This window comes from Theropithecus gelada, chromosome 8 (genome assembly GCF_003255815.1).
Source record: "Theropithecus gelada isolate Dixy chromosome 8, Tgel_1.0, whole genome shotgun sequence".
In the NCBI taxonomy this organism is placed as follows: Eukaryota; Metazoa; Chordata; class Mammalia; order Primates; family Cercopithecidae; genus Theropithecus; species Theropithecus gelada.
Window position 1 is genome coordinate 70,959,955 of NC_037676.1, and position 21,306 is coordinate 70,981,260.

The 21,306-nt window shown below is 35.1% G+C and overlaps 1 protein-coding gene across 5 annotated transcripts in view; it reads left to right on the top strand.

Moving 5' to 3' along the window:
* Positions 1-21,306, top strand: part of C8H8orf34 (chromosome 8 C8orf34 homolog) — a 477,170-nt gene that overhangs the window by 376,855 nt on the left and 79,009 nt on the right. For all 5 annotated transcript variants that reach the window (XM_025394226.1, XM_025394228.1, XM_025394227.1 and 2 more), the window contains one exon: positions 2,745-2,821. In XM_025394226.1, the coding sequence (XP_025250011.1) occupies positions 2,745-2,821 (77 nt within the window). The remainder of the gene's footprint in view (positions 1-2,744; positions 2,822-21,306) is intronic.

The following is a 21,306-nucleotide window of genomic DNA, read 5'->3' on the forward strand; positions in this document are numbered from 1 at the left end:
TTGAACTTGGCTCGGCAAGCATAAATATTTCTATAAATAGGTATAACTGTGCATTAAAAAAGTCTGTTGTGACACAAGCAGCAAAAGTAAAAATAATGGCTGGAAAAAGTTGGATGTAGCTAAGCACTGCAATAAACTACAGATTTTTAGGTTCCCACCAACATGTCCAATCAACCACACGGGCTGAATTTTTAGTCCTACTGCTGCCACGGATTATTAGATTTCTGGTAAAATTACCTTATCTTTCCATGCTTAGGTTTCTTCTTCTCTAAAATGAGGATATAAGATAAACTGTAATATTTGACAAATTTAGGGACTCATTTCCCACCCACCCACAGGTGATTTCAAATAGCTAAAAAAAATTACTTACATTTGAAAATCATGCATAAAAGAAATTGCTCTGGAATAGACAGAGCAAAAAAGCTTGCACATATGTACTCACCTGTTACTGTTAATAAGCAATGCACTTAGAACACATAAACAATGGCATTTACTGCTCCAAGCATTAAACACTAAGGTTTTGCTTTTATGATATCTCTGGTCCCTACTAACTTGTTAGATTGGTATCCTATTATTAAATTTGGGCTATTTGGCAGTATCCATTTGACTTCATAACTTTCAAAAACAGTAGTTATGTAAACTCTCAAATGTTCTGGCAGTACTTATAGTTGTCCCTTCATACTAAGCTCAATGGAGATTACTGTATTATAGACCTTTCTGGATATGGTACCAATAACCAGGGAGAATTCAACAGAAACAAAACTGAACAAAATGTAAATCATAAAAAGTTACTAATACTTTCTCTTTATAAATGTTCATCTTTGTTAAAAAGTTAATACTGCCCTGTAAATGTGTTCAAGTAAATTTCATGAAAGAAAGTGCATAGAAAATATTCAACTTCTTTTGAAAGCACCTAATGCAGTGCTTGGCATATAGTATTTGCTGAATAAATGAATACACAAATATACAAATACAGTAAATGTATGAATGAAAGAATGAATACATAAATAATCAAGCAGAATGACATCTCTTAAAAACCATTAACTACTCGTGGAGAAGAGCTTGAGAACTCATTTATAGTATTTCTAACTTTAAAAAAATTAGCAAATCCATGAGAAGGTGGATTTTATTGTCCTATATATGGAAATAATTTTCTTCGTAATGTAGAATAGAACATTTTAACGTTATTTATTTATTAAGTCAATAGATTACTCAAATAAGAACTTCAATGCACAAACAAAACAGGAAACATACTGAGTGAATACTAAAATTATAGTAGCATTTGCTCACAGTTCTGCAGAATATAATTCAGTTTTGGAGGACTTCAATTATGCTTAATTTACATCCTAATTTAACAAATTTATTGTCACCTTTCCAATTGGGTTTTGGGAGCTAGAGCTTCAAGTATTCTTTACAAGTGGATTAATAGTTTTGCATTTGGTATAATTCTCATTGTCTCTCCTGATTTTATCCACTAAAACTTGCTTATTTTTAATATCTATGTTCTGTTAGGAAAGGTAGATTTAAAATCTTTAAATTCACTTACAACTTGAGAACGGTGTGTTTCTCCTGAAGTCAGTTTTACGGTGGAAGGTATTCTGTGTTCTAAAACAAAATCCGCATTTACATCTACATAAACTGTGTGCCCCAGAATTTAGCAACTTGTCTTCTTGAATGTAAAATTCTGAGTTATCAGAGATAGAGAGAGCGCCATGATTCGAAAGCTATGATTATGGATCTGTGCTGAGCTTTCCATTGTCTCCCTGGTGTTTGGTGGTCATTAAGGGTTTGAAAGATTTCATGCTCTAATTCTCTTTTCAGAGTATACGTTTCACGAAACAGAAAAATCTGTCTGCATATGTACATAAAGCTAAAGGAAAATCTTTAGGGCTTTATATGATTCCCTCAAGTATTAATAAATATAAGAAATTAATTTTTAAATCCAGTGGTTTAAAATACCTTTCTCTTAACTGATTTTTTTTTTTTTTTTTTAATTTGAAAAGGAGTTCAAACTCAACTAAGGGAAGGTGACAGTCTTCTGGATAGATTATTCCTAGTTGCTCCATTTACCTATCCCTGTCACAGAATTCTTTATAACCCATAGAAATCCTTGTTGTTCTGATGGTTGTTATAATGTCAGAAGACACATGAAAAAGGTTGCATCATTTTTTTCCACATATTTGAAAGCCACTACTCACTCACCCATCAATGTATTCAATTCAGGCTAAGTAATTGCAACTTCTTGCTTCATACGTTGAAATGGAAAACCAATCACCATTTAATAATATCCACCTTTCTCTGAACTTTTTTCAGAACGTTCCATTCCATCTGAAAGAGAGAGCACAAAATAGTACTCAAATTGTGTAACCCCCAAAAGGAGACAACTGATAGATAAAACAAATAATTTTAAAATTATAAAAAAGAAAGAGGACATTAAATATAATTATGTTCCGACAATTAGCTGCATAATATGCCAAAATATCTTGCTTCATTTGTATAACTAAGATAACTGTGGTTCTTGCACATTCCTGACATTATTGTGCCCTTCTAAATTGAAAATACTTATCATTTTTCATAAGTTGTTTTTAAGTTAAAGATTATTTCATGTTCTATTTTAACTCACAAACAATATGATTTTTTCAACAACAAATTCTGTCATTTTATTATCACAACAGTTTTATATATCAGAGAATTAATAAGCAATATGTGACTGTAATTTATTCATTTTTTAAAAATAAAAATAGATTCCTTACCTGAGACTGAAGAAGCACTAATGGAGGAGGGTGACGAATTTGAGAAAGCATCTAAACTAACAGGACCTGTAAGTATATTCATTGACTTATTTTTTTTTATTGCTAAAACTAATTTAAATTACTAATAGGAAAATCTAAATAAAATATAATAAAGCCAACTTTCTTACTGGTTAATTAGGCTGCTCTAAGTTGTTTCAACAGTTGGGGAAGAAGACTTGAACTAGATGAGAAAACTGAAGTTCTGATGTTATTAGCTGCTTGCTTGTTGTGCATGTGAGCACGCTAAAAGGTCATGAGCTGCCATGTTAAACTTCAGTAAGTTTAACTATACTTACCTTGGTAGTAAAACAAATATTTTGCATATCCTGAAAGTTTACATATGACTTATGCTATTTTTAGTTGTGAAGTCCTTTTAATATGTTTGTTAAACCATATATCTTCAATACAGTATTTTGGGAGAGAACTATTAGGTTTAAGATTTTTAATGCGATTTAAAGTTAAAAGAATCAATAGAAAAAACCTGAAATTCTGTACAAATTCTAACTAAAAATAATTTTTTTATAAATGCTAAAGTTCATAAAATATTTTGAGTTTCTATAAAAATAACTAATGCAATCATGCGTTATCTTAAACATAATATTTGGACTGGGTTTGTATGTGTCTATATTCTCTGTATTAATTTGCTAGAGCTGCCATAACAAAGTAGCAAAGACTGGGTAGCTTAAATAACAAAAAGTTATTTTCTCAAAATTCTGGAGTCAAAAATAAAGGATCACAGTATTGGCAGGGCTGGTTGCTTCTGAGGTCTCCCTTTGTACCTTGTAGATGAATGTCTTCTCCCTGAGTCTTCACAGCTTTTTCCCTTTGTACGTGTCTGTGTCCTAATCACTTAACACCAGTGATATATCACAAATATCACCAGTGATATTGAATGAGGGCCTCCCTAATAACCTCCTTTAACTTAATTACCTCTCTAAAGACCTTATTTCCAAATACATTCTGAGGTACTTGGGCAAGGAATTTGACATATGAAGTTTTAGGAGAACACAGTTCAACCCATAACACTCTGTGACGAGATTACATGATTTTAAACATTATTCACATCATAGGATTTGGTAAAAGGCGCCAAGTTTTCCAATGAACTTGATAATAAAATAAATTTTAAAAATTATTGATGAAATTATTGTATCTTTGCTCAGATGTTATTTTATTGACCCTATTTAAAATTTTGCATTTCCCTTCTTTATTTTTTATACAGTACTTATGATTTCTACTGTGTGATGTAATTTACTTATTTGTTTTACTGTTCGTTTCTTTCAACTGTAATATAAGGTCTACCATGGCAAGAATTTTTGTACATTTTTTTCACTTCCACATCCCTAAAAGAGTACCTACACACAGGAGGCCCATAATATCACACACACACACACACACACACACACACACACACACACACACACGTATGTTGAATGCATAGTTCAGCAATAATTCCTCACCATAAGATGAAAACTATTATATTTTCCTTTACTATAAAATGATAAAATCTTAGAAATAGAAAAAACCATGGTAACTGTCCAGTTCAACATTTCCTATCTCTTACCTTGGCATTTTCAACTGTGGTGTTTTCACTCCTGTATTCAATGCAGTGATATCTAACTTATAGATGAGGAAACAGAAACTCAGAGAAGCTAAGGAACTAAAGTTAAAAGTTAAAACTAAAGTTAAAAGTTAAAAGTCCTAAAGTTAAAAGAACAGTGATATCAGGAGTTGGGACTAGTCAATTTTCCTTCTACTGTACATCCTTAATACTTTTAGTGCTTTTCTGTTTCTATTAGAAACAGTTTATTCCTGTTTGTTAGAGATTGTCTTCCATTCCTCACAAACATTGGTCCTAGTTCTACTCGGGGAGTGATAGCTTAAACCTAATCCTTTTTACAATTAACTGATGTTCAGATATTAGAAGCTACCAGTGTGTCCCAAATGAGACTTAAATTTTTAGGTAAAAACACAGTCCATTCTTTTAACCAATGCTTTTACATTGTGTAGTTTCAAAAAATTTCAGTACCTTGATGCTTTTTCTGAATATATCCTTGTTTGCCAAGTCCCCTGTAACATGTGAGTTATGCCACAACCAAATTTAGGGTTCCAAATAATGTTCTCACAGAGAGTACAATGAAGTATGTGGTTGGAACAAATATTATTTGGGGTTTATAGCCTACTGTTGCATTAATTTTATTTTTTAAGAAATGTTCTGCCATTTATAAACTTTAGTATTTCTCCATGACCTCATGATGTTATGTTGTCCTTTAGGTTGTGATAATCTGTCATTCATCACTTTTTGCAAAGGTTATCAGCTGTGAATTCCACAAAGTTCATATTTCTCCCTCAGGTCTAAACATATACCATTAGATTCTTCTTCTAATCATTTACTCCAATCAAGATATATCCTGTCTATAGTATTTGGCTTCCTTAATAATACACAAAACTGCAAAGAAAAAAGAAATTAGATTTATTTGACCAAACTTTTCATGAGTGATTTCAAATGGGCTCTTCGAGATCTTTGCTTTTTTCCACTGTACTCACACAGTGCTTCCCCAGTGCAAAAGTTTGTTGTAGGTCAACTTTGTTTTTATTTACATTCATTAGATTTTTGCATTAAAAATTATCTGATTCCACTTAATATCATATTACACATTTAAATCTTTTTGGAATTAAGTGGAATAAAAACAATAAATGAATAAATGAATGAATGTCAGGACCCTGAAGCAGACAATTTCTAGGTGGCAGCTGCTTTTATTATGAGGAAAGCATGAGTTAAAATCAAAGTTAATTTTGTTAAAATGATGATATTTTAGATGTAGATTTCCTAAAAATACTTCTGTAGTATTTTGTGGGAGAGCATTTTTAATAAATCAAGAAGAAAATTGTGACTTTATCTAAATATTAATGAAGAATTGGAACAAAGCAACTTTTTTTCTTTATTACCGTAAGAAACATAAAATACTTCAAAGCAAATTTTGAGTCATATCCTGTACAAATATAAATATGCCACAAATGTTGAAAACCATTTAAGGTAGTTTCAACACAGGCTGTCTCTATTTGCTAACTTTCCATGTTGAGTATTGTATATTAATAAGTGGGGAACAGACTCTTGGAAACTGTTTTTTCCTAGTGGCTTACTCTGTGCTTGGAATATTTCTTGAATATTTTGTGAATATTTAAGTGATGTAGAGGCAACATTTATATTTGAATTTTTATCCTCCTCCAAATAAGCGAGTTGTTCTTCTGGAATTTCCCTCTCCCTCTCTGCTCTCTCTTTTTCTGGACTGCCTCTTGGTATATATAGAGCCTATTCAGGTTAAAACTGGATTTGTCAGGTGAAGCCGTTAAGTAAACCAACAAAAAGACAACCGTGAAAAGACAATACCAAACAGCAGGTATTGATTATGACCTCTTAGCTTCATAAATATAATGCATTATTTTAGATCAATGATTGATATACACTTAATATCAATGATTTTGGATTGCATAATTTCTTATGCAATTTTTTTTTTGCTTCAAATGCTTGTTTTTTTGTGGTTCTTTTTGTTTGTTTTTTGTTTGTTTGTTTGTTTGTTTTTTGAGACAGGGTCTAGCTCTGTTACCCAGGCTGAATTCAGTGGTATTATCACAGCTCACTGCAGCATTGACCTCCTGGGCTCTGACATTCCTCCCACCTTTGCACCTTAACCTCCTGGGTAGCTGGGACTACAGGTGTGCACCACCACACCCGACAAAATTTTATATTTTGTAGAGACAGAATCTAGCTATGTTGCCCAGGCTGGTCTTGAACTCCTGGACTCAGGCAATCCTCCTTCCTCGGCCACCCAAAGTGCCAGGATTACAGGAATGAGCTTCCTTTATCTTAAAAAATCTATTTTGCTGTAAAATTATTAAATAAATATATGGGTGTAAAGGGAAGATGAAGATAATTAAGAAAGATCATTGATAGTAAATATTTTACTGACTTTTTTTCTTTTTTCCTTGTAAATTTTTAAAGTTATTGTATTCATCAGCCAGTAATGACTAGCTCATTATAATCTGACTCTCATAAGACTTTATGTAACTGGTCATCATTTCTTAAAGTAGAAAAGAAAATGTAAAAGACTTCTGTAAAAAAGGTTTCCTAAAATGCCCAGGGTTTACTAAAAGTTATGCTTTTGGTATATTCTCCTCCTGGAGAGTTTTATCTACTTGGGAAAATATATAAAATTGCCTAGGATAATATCACATATCAATATGTGATGATATCACATATTTGTACAGCACTTTTTAATTATTAAGTGCTTCACATATTTAACACCAATAGTGTCTAAATTTTGTCATTTTCATGGCTTATCACTTTATCCTGACCACCTCGCTGTGAAGTAGTGCTTCCTTAGCTTCAGATGAGCATACTGAGCTTCCAAAAGATCTTGTGATTTGTCCCAGGTCACACAGAGAGGGCAGGACAAAAACTCATGGTTCCCAGTGCCCAAACTGTCTTTCATAGAACTTGTTGGGATCCATACAATTGGTACTTATTTGCAAATTTGTATTTAGGCACTTAGTCACTGTTAACACCTGCAATGAAAAGGGGATAAGTATTAGGCCATTATCAGTAGCCAATATCTTTTTTTATTTTTTGTTTTATTTTATTTTATTTTAAGATGGAGTCTTGCTCTGTCACCCAAGCTGGAGTGCAGTGGTGTGATCTTAGCTCACTGCAACCTCTGCCTCCTGGGTTCAAGTAATTCTCATGCCTCTGGCTCCCTAGTAACTGGGATTACAGGCATATACTAATACACCCAGCTAATTTTTGTATTTTTAGTAGAGATGGGGTTTCACCATGTTGGTCAGACTGGCCTTGAACTCCTGACCTCAAGTGATCCATCTGCCTCAGCCTCCCAAAGTGCTGAGATTACAGGTGTAAACCACCATGCCTGGCCATCAATATCAAAGGTAGAATTATTCACTGGATGAAGCAGGTAGTGAAAAGCAACAGTTTGAGGGACTGGATCAGAACAGGTAGTTTTTTATGAGAGAAAGGGATCGGTACATTTCAGCATAAGAGATTAACCTTGCTAAGGTTTTTCGGAATTGGAGGACTCTGAGAAACCAGAGCAGTATGAAAAGAGATCCTGGGATGGGGAAACTACTGAGAAAGAAAGCAAAAGGAAAAAAAGTATATGTTTAAGAAAAAAATATCTGTGGCAAGCTTGATCCAAAAGTTAGAGACTCTGGTAATTCTGGAGTTATCTTGATAAAGTGTCTGTTGAGCTAGATTGGAGGTAAATTTGATTATTTTTAGTCTTGCCAGATGTTGTGTGTGTGAGTCCATTTTCATGCTGCTGATTAAAAACATACCCAAGGCTGGGAAGAAAAAGACGTTTAATTGGACTTACAGTTCCACATGGGTGGGAGAGCTCAGAATCATGGCGGGAGGTGAAAGACCCTTCTTACATGGCAGCAGAGAGAGAAAATGAGGAAGAAGCAAAGCGGAAACCCCTGATAAACCCATCAGATCTCATGAGACTTGTTCACTATCACGAGAATAGCACAGTAAAGATTGGCCCCCATGATTCAATAACCTCCCCCTGGGGCCCTCCCACAACACATGGGAATTCTGGGAAATGTAATTCAAGTTGAGACTTGGGTGTGGACACAGTCAAACCATATCATTCCACCCCTGGCCCCTCCAATCTCATGTCCTCACATTTCACAACCAATCATCACACCTTCTCAGCAGTCCCCCAAAGTCTTAACTAATTTCAGCAATAATCCAATGGTCCACAGTCCAAAGTCTCATCTGAGACAAAGCAAGTCCCTTCTGCCAATGAGTCTGTAAAACCAAAAGCAAGTTAGTTACTTCCTAGATACAATGGGGGTACAGATATTGGGTAAACATAGTTGTTCCAAATGGGAGAAATTGGCCAAAACAAAGGGGTTACAGGGCCCATGCAAGTCTGAAATCCAGTGGGGCAGTCAAATTTTAAAGTTCCAAAATGATCTCCTTTGACTCCAGGTCTCACATCCAAGTCACATTGATGCAAGAGGTGGGTTCCCATGGTCTTGGGCCTGCTCCACCCCTGTGGCTTTGCAGGGTACACCCTCTCTCCTGGCTGCTTTCATCGGCTGGTGTTGAGTGGTTGTGGCTTTTCCAGGAGCACAGTGCAAGCTGTCAGTGGATCTACCATTCTGGGGTCTAGAGGACCATGGCCATCTTCTCACAGCTCCACTATGTGGTGCCCCAGTAGGGACTCTGTGTGGGTTTTCTGATCCCACATTTCCCTTCTGCACTGCCCTAGCAGAGGTTCTCCATGCAGGCCCAGCTCCTGCAACAAACTTTTGCCTGGGCATCCAGGCATTTCCATTTATCTTCTGGAATCTAGGCAGATGTTCCCAAACCTCAATTCTTGACTTCTGTGCACCCACATGCTCAACACCATGAGCAAGCTGCTAAGGCCTGGGGCTTCCACCCTCTGAAGCCACAGCCTGAGCTGTATGTCAGCCCCTTTCAGCCATGGCTGGAGCAGATGGGACACAGGGCACTCAGTCCCTAGGCTGCACACAGCACAGGGACCCTGGGCCCAGCCCACGAAACCACTTTTTCCCCCTGGGCCTCCGGAACCTGTGATGGGAGGAGCTGCCGGGAAGTTCTCTGATATGCCCTGGAGACATTTTGTCTTGAGGATTAACATTAGGATCCTTGCTACTTATGCAAACTTCTGCAGCCAGCTTGAATTTCTCCACAGAAAATGGGTTTTTATTTTCTATCACTTGGTCAGGCTGCAAATTTTCCAAACTTTTATGCTCTGCTTCTCTTATAAAACTGAATACCTTTAACAGCACCCAGGTTACATCTTGAATGCTTGCTGCTTTGAAATTTCTTCCTCCAGATACTCTAAATCATCTCTCTCAAGTTCAATGTACCACAAATCTCTAGAGCAGGGGCAAAATGCTGCCAGTCTCTTAGCTAAAGCATAACGAGAGTCACCTTTGCTCCAGTTCCCAACAAGTTCCTCTTCTCCATCTGAGACCATCTCAGACTGAATTTTATTTTCCATATTGCTATCAGCATTTTGGGAAAAGCCATTCAACAAGTCTCTAGGAAATTCCAAACTTTCCCACATTCACCTTCAAACTGTTCCAACCTCTGCCTGCTACCCAGTTCCAAAGTCGCTTCCACATTTTCTGGTATCTTTTCAGCAATGCCCCACTCTACTGGTACAATTTACTCTATTAGTCCGTTTTCATGCTGCTGATAAAAACATAACCAAGGCTGGGAAGAAAAAGAGGTTTAATTATACTTACAGCTCCACATGGCTGGGGAGGTCTCAGAATCATAGCAGTCAGTGAAATGCACTTCTTACATGGCAACAGCAAGAGAAAATAAGGAAGAAGCAAAAGTGGAAACCTCTGATAAACCCATCAAATCTCATGAGACTTATTCACTATCACAAGGATGGCATGGGAAAGACCAGCCCCCATGATTCAATAACCACCCCCTGGATCCCTCCAACACTTGGGAATTCTGAGAGATACAATTCAAGTTGAGATTTTAGTGGGGACACTGCCAAACCGTATCATTGTGTTTTGTTGATTAGTACATAAACATTCTTTTTATTTTTGCTGTAGGAACAAATGAATAGCTTTTTCCCTTTTCACTCTTCCTGATTCTTTCGACTTCTACTCACAAGTAGTGAAGTTTGGATCTGATTGTGTGACACTGAAATTTCTCACATATGCCATATTTCCCAAGGTCCTGTGGATAGAAACTTAAAAAATAATGAATTTGGATAAGATGCAAATATACTCTTTTCACAACTATAATTGGAAAACATGAAGATGAAGCATCTATGCATATATCTTCTGTAACACATACAACTTATGTATAATTTCAGAAAGATTGGACAGCAAAAGCATTGTTCCTAAATGAATTTCTTTTTACAAGAAAGAATTAGATGAATTACTTTTTGTTAATTTTTAATTTTTTTTATCTGGCCAATGCAGTACCTAGGTCAACAGAGTCCCTCCTGTATTTCTATTCGGTGACTGAATGTTAATTAGCAGAGTGGAATCCTCTTATAATAAGTCCTGGATTCTTTTAGGAATTATGTTAAAAAAGGAATTTTACACAATGAACATTGACTGCTAAGACTTAAAGAAACTTTGGCAATCTGCTGAAGTCATATGACATTTCTCAATATGCAAGTTGCACAAATGCCTTTTATTTCTTTTCTCCAAAAACATACATACTACTTTCAGGCCAAATACTGTGCCTTCTTGGAGATTCATTCCTCTATCCCATTTCTTCTTTCCCAGATCTTTACCTCTTCTGTTGTAAGGCATTCATAAAAAGATCTATACATTTGATTCCAGGTGAGATTTGTCAAAAATAATTTTTTAAAATCTATACATTTGAAAGACATAAAATTATAAAATCATCACTTAGGCTTGATGATTATAAAATCATCACTTTATGCTTGAAAAGCATAAAAAAATTTTACTCATACAATTCCTGTATAAAATATGGGTGAGGAATAGTTCTTTAGTGGACCTTTGCACTATGTACTTAACTATGAATTTTGGTACTCCTGCTTTATATCTTATTTCTTATTAATATTGCTACACTGTGTACACAAGCCTGCCCACAGAAACATTTTGTCTGTTTCATCATACTCACAACTTAACATTTTAAATGTTTCCAATAAAACATGTTCCAGATTCTTTTTTAATACTCAAGTATAATTTTATGGTACATAAATTGTTGCACATATTTTAGAGGGTTTGTGATTTTGTGTAAATTGATTTAAATAGTTGAGCAATAGAAGCAAAGTTGAGTGAATGAATTAATGAACAATTTGCAATTTTTCCTGCATTGTACATCTATAATGGAAAACTAGGCACACAGCTAGCATTTATGGAATTAAGATTAAACATATTTCAACTTGTACTCTTGCAAAATGAAAAAGAAATGAATGTTCATTATAATCTCACCAAATAGAAGTAATAAATTATGATGAATTTTGTCCCTTGAAAGAGTTTTGGCAAATTGCTGGCGACTAATTGTAGCAATGAAATTTATGTTAAAGAACTGTGACTAGTACATATTTTGCTGAATCCTAAAGGTTTTTTCTATTTCTTTTTCTTCTGGCCTGTGGAATTTCACTTGGCTTTTATGACTCATAGGCTAAGATGCCAATAAAGCTGCTCAAAATTAAGTGCTATAGTAGGCAAGTTATCTAACCAAAGTTTGGGATCTGGTGGGATTTTTCCTTTTGACATTTCAGGTCTGTTGATTTCTGACATGTTAAGGATGAAAATATTTGCCCAGACCTCTGTAAATATTATTTTTTAAAACATCTATGAGTTTGAAAATATAATTTCTGCAAATGTTACATTTGCATAGAGGAAAAAATGACCAAAGATGATAAAGTGTGACATAATAAATGTTTAGACATTGATTATAGTTTTGGTAATTAATTCAATCACTTTACATAATTGCACTGTTTCTCCATTAATAAAAGTATGACATTATTTTGTTGTATCAGTTAAATTCTGCCTTTAATTTTTAAAATAATGTGAAGGGAGTGTGGCCTAATATACATTAATGCAGAACAAGTATAATTAATTTCTAGGCAAATAATACCCAAGGAGATGTATGACAGCATGAGATCCCAGTCATGAGTCTGTTAGTTCTGAACGTGATGAGCAAAAGGGAAACCACAATTTTACATTTTCAGTATTTTGAAGTTATTGCTAATTCTTTATTAAAGTGATTATCACCTGCTGCAAATTTAATTAGATTGCAGTAGAAATGGGCTGAAGAGAAGAAAAGCAATATGGATTATGTTTGTGTTTCGAGGTAAAGCCCTATAGCTCTGACTGTGAATTGTGCAAGGTGTGTGCTGGGAAACACATTAAGTTAACATCCAATCCCTTGTGGAAATGGAAAAACCTGAAATTACCCACAAGGGAGTTTCCTTTACATGTTCCTCTCCTTCTTCAGCTAAGAAAACTACACAGATTACATAAAATGGTGGATTCTGAGTGCTTCCCTATAGAAGCTTATGCATTTGCGGGGTTCTTTTTTACCTTTTAACCACATTTATCTAATCAAGATAATATTTCTGCTTATTGTAAAAAATGACCATATTTGTTTTCTGAATCTGAAGAGTGTGCTGATTCAAACAAATCGAAAAAATATTTTATATTTCTGATATTATGTTGACTAATATGTATATTAAAAGAACATTTGGAAAATGATTATGTTTATATGTTTATATTGAAAGGATGTTGACTGTTAAGTTATATTGAAAAAAAAGTCATTTTTCAGAAATCAAACTCTTTTTAAAATGGAATATAAAAAGCCTTACATTCTGCTTTTCTTTACATTACATCATAAGCATATTCTTTTTTCCCACTATGGTTTTGTTATTCCGAAAGTTAAAAAAAAAAAAAAAATTACGTCTATCTTACAAGCTAAAGGCAATAAGCACATTCTTACATAAAATTTCTCTGTAAGTCTAGTTCTAACGGCTGTGCTTTATTGCAGACTTATCTGTTTTAGCACCAATTAGACCACGTAGCCTCTTATTATTCATTTTTCAGAAGTTTAAGACTTTAATTTTGGTGTTACATCATAACATAGAGCTGCCATACTTGATTTAATGTTAGGTTTTTAGGTTGGATACGCCCAAATCATTTGTCCCAGGCTAGTGATCGTTGGGATTGGTGACAGATATGCTGGGACCTCAGTGTTCCAGTCCTTCTGGTCACTGGTTGAACTTTCATTCCATGCAAGCAGCCTATTCAAGGTTCTCTGTGTACTGTACAAATATTATTATTTCCTTTGTTTCAATGTGAAGGTGTTGGGACACACTGGTTTAGATTGCGTCTGAGATTTGAGTCTTGAAAGTAATGCTTTGGAGAACAAAAATCATAGTCAGTGTCTCGATGTTTTCCTCAGGTCAAAGTCCTTAAAGGGTTAAAGTATATGAACTATTTTAAAGTTCTTAATACATTTCAGAGGAAGGCCATGTGGCATATTTACCAGGAATCTCCTAAACTCTTATCAGAATTAAGTATTCTCTTAAAATCTATAAATGAAAAGTAAAAATCTCACAACATTGTTTCAGCATGTTGATAAATATAAAATGAAACTTTTTGTCTTCGAAGTTGGATTTCCTGGTTTACTAGTGAATTTCTTTAATTACTAATAAATAATTTTTACATATATTTATTAGACTTTTTCATGATTTTTTGTGCTCCTGGCCATACTTCTTTCGGAGAGTTTATTTTCCTATTGACTTGTTGGTATTTATTATGTATTAAAAATAATGACTTGTATCATTTCATATTGTGGCAAATAATTTTTGGCAACTTTTATCTTTTAATGTTATCATAGTTTTTTTATTATACAGAATCTATATTTTTCTCTTTCTAATTTCTTCCATTTATTTATACAGTTTTTTTCTCTCCAGTATTAGATAAATATTACCTAAAAGTTCTTCACATTTTCCTTTTGAATTCTTCAATCAATTTTGAGTTTATTTTGGTGGTTATTATGAGGCAAGGGTTTAACAATGTATTTTCAAATACAGTTTGTTAGAGGCTGGGCGTGGTGGCTTATGCCTATAATCCCAGCACTTTGGGAGGCTGAGGCAGACGGATCACCTGAGGTCAGGAGTTTGCGACCAGCCTAGCCAACATGGCAAAACCTCATCTCTACTAAAAATACAAAAAATTAGCTGGGCATGGTGGCAGGCATCTGTAATCCCAGTTACTCAGGAGGCTGAGGCAGGAGAACTGTTTGAACTTTGGAGGCGGAAGTTGCAGTGAGCTGAGATCACGCCACTGTGCTCCAGCCTGGACAACAGAGTGAGACTCTATCTCAACAACAACAAAAAAATTGTCAGTGTCATTTGTTTTTGATAATTCATCCCTTCTTCATTAATTTGAATATTTTCTTTTCATCTTAATTACTATGTATAATATTGTCACAGCTAATATTTATTAAATCTTTAATTTTTACCAGACATTGTGTGAACATTATCCCATTTTGTTTGCGAGCAGATTTTAATTACTAACCAATTTATACATCAGAAAACTAAGATTGAGGGAGATGTAATAGATTGCCTTAAATCCCTCAGTTTGTAAGCCTGGGGAGCCAGGATTGTACCTACTCCAGGTCCTCCAAATGTAGACTGTACTAAGTTAACCATTATCATCTAGGCAGTGGAGAGTTAGCCTCCATTAACTTCTATGTTATTTCTGTTTTAGTTATTGCCGTTTTACATGTTTAAAGTAGATAAAGTCCTTCTTTTTGTTCTTTTTTTGCAAAATCAAAGCGTTTAACCATCATACAATAACTAGCTGTTCTAAAGTATGCCTTCTTGTATGTTTTTTTTTTTAAGAACAGGTTTAGCATTTCAATATTTCAAGAAAAGCTTGGGAGACCTTTTCCCAGAATACAAAAAAACTATTCATCAGCTTCTAGAGATTATTTAGTTTGCTTACATAGAAAGTATTTCATCTAGTGATTTTTATAGAGTTTCTTAAAGCTTAAATCATATTCACAAGAATCTTATAAATTAGAGGACAGAATTGAAATCTTAAATTCCAGTTATTTTGTTCAGAATATTGGGACATCTAGATTCAGAAATAACACAAACTTCTTGGGAAAAAAGGAAGCTGAGTAATTTGTAAGTAAGTAAGTAAATATCTCTCCACGATGTCACAACTACAAAAAAGTATTTGTACTTCTCAAGAATTGTGAATAAGATGTGTGTATTTATTTTTCTTAAATCCGAATTTCTGAAACTTGTCATTTCCTTTTTAAGTTTCATTAATGCTTTTTATGTTTATTAAGAAAGTATTTGCATTCCAGTAGTAAGAATACAGGCATAGTTTTAAAAAGAAATTTCTGGAAAGATCACCTAATCAAAGAAGAAATATAAAGGGTTTATTAGCTAAGGAGACAAACTTCAAATGATATCAAGAAAAGCTAATGAAGAACTAGTAAACACCTCTACTTGGAGATCACAAAAGTTGAGAAATGGCCACATCGAGTCTTTTGTTCCTGGAGAAAGTGACAAGAATATCTCAGCCTGAAGAACCTGCAGCCTAAGGACAGTCAAATGCAAGCAGACAGTAGGGAGACCTTGGAAGTGGAAGTCATTAACCTCTGCCAGGGGCGCATTTCCTGACACCTGTGTCTTCCTGTGGCCCCAACACTTGAGGCCAAGTCAGTGATCAACATGAGGAAATCAGTAATACTTTTGGTGGATTTGCCTCACTAGATTGCATTCCTGGGAGATGACAATTTGGATGAACATGCTCAATTCAAATTTTGCTTGCAGTCTTTTCTATGCCCAACACAACTTCCACCTCCAGATCCCTTTCTGTTTCCATTCCTGTCTTCTGGTCAATTCCCCACCTCATTCCCGTTATTGTAGAAACCTCTTCCTACAGGATATCACCTCTGTTTCTCCTAGTTAATAATCTAGGAAGCTGGACACCATCCTTCATCCCTCCTTCTGCTCCCAGTCTGGGTTAAGGCAGTCACACTCATCATGTTAACATCTCTGCAGCACTCTTGTTTGTCCACATGACTGTCCAACCCAGGAGTTCCCATCTGGTGGGTAGTGGGATACATGCCCCTCTGGGCAGCCAGACCTTCCTTGAGATTTACTGCTGTAGATATTGATAGAGATACAGTAGGGGAAACAAATCGTGAATGGTCCACAGCTCTCCTAGACTATATACTTCCCTTGAAAGAGCAGTAACCCTGCTATAATCACAAGAAATAATTGAAATTAAGGTCTTACCTACATTAACTTATTTAAAATTACACAACCTCTTTGTGAGGTAAGTTTATCTTAATTTTTAGATGGAAAAACTAAGTTTTAGAGAAGGTAAGTAACTACAGCTAATGGTGTAGGTATGATGAGAACCTAGCTGTCACACTCCAAAGCCCTGGTGGCCCACCTTGGGGCACCGATGGGATTAAAATCATTACTTTCCCATGTGTTTCTGGAGGCCAAGGAGTCTGTACCTGGACTTCAGGGAGCAATTTCAATGGTTTCTGTCTTATACCCAAGATTTATGTGTAAGGTTTGCTTTGAACATAAGATTGCCCTGCTGTAAACAAACTTTGAAATTACCCATTCAAACTATTCTGAAATTTCAATGTTTACCCTATTTTCTTATGGTGCATTAACAATAACACGTAGCTGTCTGTTCTTTTTGCATCATGTGAATGTTTTGTCTTTTTTAGTAAGTATTTTTGGGGCTTAATGATTTAGATAATTATAAAAGTATTTTCTTTGCAAAGACATTTATATTGGATGTTGAATGCCTTTAAGGGCCTAAAAATCATGTTTGCTTTGGTCAAGTAACAAAACACTTATGTTAAACAAAATGTCACTAAACTTTTTCAAGACTCATAAAATTAGATATAGGAGGCCACAGTTATAATTCTTTATACTTTAAATGATTTGCAAGTGTGTCTAATTTGAGAGAGAAAAGAAAAAACATAAATGCAATGTCATTAATAAATAAAAATTGTCAGAAATTTATGAGAAAGTGTTTTACACCCAGGAGAGAACCCTAGCCAATTCTATCACTTATTCTTTCAATGAACATTAAATCTTGACTATATTACTCCCAATCCAAATTTGTAAAACACCCAATTTCTGCTTTCCCTCTTTTTGTGAAACTGCCGAATTTAAATTCTGTCTTTGAAGGCTGATTCTAAAGAATGTGGTTAGCTCGTGACTTTAGGTTCAACAACACCCTAGTAACATTTCAGAAAGCCTCCTTATTCCACTGTTGACTGGTTTCCTGCTAGACAACAGAAAGCTGATGTTCTCCATTTCTTAGACCAATGGCTTTTTCATACAGCTGTTGACATAAAAGGAAAGCAAAAAACTTAATAAATCATCTTTTTTATATTACAAATTAAAGCATAACATATTCATTTTATCTGTGGTTTTAAGCCTTTGCTCAGCCATGATGTGCAAATGTCAAATAAATAGTCGACTTTTGATGTGTTTTAACGCTGTCAGTAAAATAGACTGTAGCAAGGCAAACTGTCTATGTCTGTGGCTGGTTTCCAAAAATCGATAACTAACATTTGTAAGTGCATTACTAAAATGCTTTTTATTATTTTAACAAACCTGGAAGTATGTATTATTATCATCTCCATTTTAAAGATGCAAAATGAAACTCAGAGAGAATGGCACTGCCAATCATATAGAACTAGAATTCCTTCAGGTTTATTCTGAATGTCCTTTAGAATTTTAGCAAATAGGTGGCACTGTAGCTTGCAAAATCTTTAATCAAATTATTTTACCCTCGTTTGATATGAGTTCAGAGAGTTCCATGAGAGTTCAGAGAGTTCAGAGAGTTCCATGATGTAGATTCTGTGATTATCAACACTAGGATATATTTATAATAAATCAATATAATGCAATAAAATGAAATATAATTTTTTATCATAACAAGTCATGTTCATCTCAAGATATTCAGTACCTAGCCCAGTGCCAAGAAAAGGAGATACCCAATAAATGATTGGTAGATTGAACTGAAGGAGGAAAAGTCACCCTGACAACTTTTATGTGTCCTTTTATTCATTGGCCACTTGTTCCAAATGGTTAGTGTTGTAAGTAGAATATAATACTATACTTCAAATGTCACATTATAGTTCTTTTAACTTCACTTAAAGAGGGAGATCCTGTGTCTTAGGTACCTCCCATGAGTCCAATTATTAGGCTGAGGTTATTGGATAATGTGGATCTGAGTAATTTTCATTTTTTGATCTTTAATCTCTTTAGAAATTTAACTTTTTATCTAACTAAATAAGAGTAGTTCAAAATTAAATGTTTGAGTATGCTATAATACTATTATCATCATTGTGGCCATAGTGTCAGTACAACTATAAGTAATAGGATTTAGTTTAACTCAGGGTGGCTTTGAAAACTACGAGGTCCTAGTAGCTCCAAGGCATGTCTAAAACATACTTCTAGAACAGGGTTGGAAAGCTCTGCCTAAGGCAGTATGCTCTCAAAACTCTTAGTTTAAATTCTTATTTGATGGAAAATAAATTGCTCTATATCTTCAACCTCTTTGTCCATTGCTGCTTTCATTTTCTGTCCTTAATATAAACCTTTTTCCCAGGCACTTACCATTTGCTCTTTTATGCAAACATTCATTACTTTTTCATGCCACAGTTATGAGAGGCAATATTGTTTATCACAGTTCTCCACTGCAACTTCCTGATCATTCATTTTCATCTCTAAATAAAAATCCTTTGGTAACAGGCTAAATACCTCAATTAAAAGGCACAGAATGGCCAGCTGAATAAAGAACCAAAGCCCATTGGTATGCTGTCTTGAAGAGACCCATTTCTTTTTTTTTTTTTTTTTTTTTTCATTTCAAACTTCTTTTTTTTTTTTTTTAATTTATTTATTTATTATTATACTTTAAGTTGTAGGGTACATGTGCATAACGTGCAGGTTTGTTACATATGCATACTTGTGCCATGTTGGTGTGCTGCACCCAACAACTTGTCATTTACATCAGGTATAACTCCCAATGCAATCCCTCCCCTCTCCCCACTCCCCATGATAGGCCCCGGTGTGTGATGTTCCCCTTCCTGAGTCCAAGTGATCTCATTGTTCAGTTCCCACCTATGAGTGAGAACATGCGGTGTTTGGTTTTCTGTTCTTGTGATAGTTTGCTAAGAATGATGGTTTCCAGCTGCATCCATGTCCCTACAAAGGACACAAACTCATCCTTTTTTTTATGGCTGCATAGTATTCCATGGTGTATATGTGCCACATTTTCTTAATCCAATCTGTCACTGATGGACATTTGGGTTGATTCCAAGTCTTTGCTATTGTGAATAGTGCCGCAATAAACATACATGTGCATGTGTCTTTATAGCAGCATAATTTATAATCCTTTGGGTATATACCCAGTAATGGGATGGCTGGGTCATATGGTACATCTAGTTCTAGATCCTTGAGGAATCGCCATACTGTTTTCCATAATAGTTGCACTAGTTTACAATCCCACCAACAGTGTAAAAGTGTTCCTATTTCTCCACATCCTCTCCAGCACCTGTTGTTTCCTGACTTTTTAATGATCACCATTCTAACTGGTGTGAGATGGTATCTCATTGTGGTTTTGATTTGCATTTCTCTGATGGCCAGTGATGATGAGCATTTTTTCATGTGTCTGTTGGCTGTATGAATGTCTTCTTTTGAGAAATGTCTATTCATATCCTTTGCCCACTTTTTGATGGGGTTGTTTGTTTTTTTCTTGTGAATTTGTTTGAGTTCTTTGTAGGTTCTGGATATTAGCCCTTTGTCAGATGAGTAGATTGAAAAATTTTCTCCCATTCTGTAGGTTGCCTGTTCACTCTGATGGTAGTTTCTTTTGCTGTGCAGAAGCTCTTTAGTTTAATTAGATCCCATTTGTCAATTTTGGCTTTTGCTGCCGTTGCTTTTGGTGTTTTAGACATGAAGTCTTTGCCCATGCCTATGTCCTGAATGGTACTACCTAGGTTTTCCTCTAGGATTTTTATGGTATTAGGTCTAACATTTAAGTCTCTAATCCATCTTGAATTAATTTTTGTATAAGGAGTAAGGAAAGGATCCAGTTTCAGCTTTCTACTTATGGCTAGCCAATTTTCCCAGCACCATTTATTAAATAGGGAATCCTTTCCCCATTTCTTGTTTTTCTCAGGTTTGTCAAAGATCAGATGGCTGTAGATGTGTGGTATTACTTCTGAGGACTCTGTTCTGTTCCATTGGTCTATATCTCTGTTTTGGTACCAGTACCATGCTGTTTTGGTTACTGTAGCCTTGTAGTATAGTTTGAAGTCAGTTAGCGTGATGCCTCCAGCTTTGTTCTTTTGACTTAGGATTGTCTTGGAGATGCGGGCTCTTTTTTGGTTCCATATGAACTTTAAAGCAGTTTTTTCCAATTCTGTGAAGAAATTCATTGGTAGCTTGATGGGGATGGCATTGAATCTATAAATTACCTTGGGCAGTATGGCCATTTTCACGATATTGATTCTTCCTATCCATGAGCATGGTATGTTCTTCCATTTGTTTGTGTCCTCTTTTATTTCACTGAGCAGTGGTTTGTAGTTCTCCTTGAAGAGGTCCTTTACATCCCTTGTAAGTTGGATTCCTAGGTATTTTATTCTCTTTGAAGCAATTGTGAATGGAAGTTCATTCCTGATTTGGCTCTCTGTTTGTCTGTCACTGGTGTATAAGAATGCTTGTGATTTTTGCACATTAATTTTGTATCCTGAGACTTTGCTGAAGTTGCTTATCAGCTTAAGGAGATTTTGGGCTGTTTTCTAAATATACAATCATGTCATCTGCAAACAGGGACAATTTGACTTCTTTTCCTAACTGAATACCCTTGATTTCTTTCTCTTGCCTGATTGCCCTAGCCAGAACTTCCAACACTATGTTGAATAGGAGTGGTGAGAGAGGGCATCCCTGTCTTGTGCCAG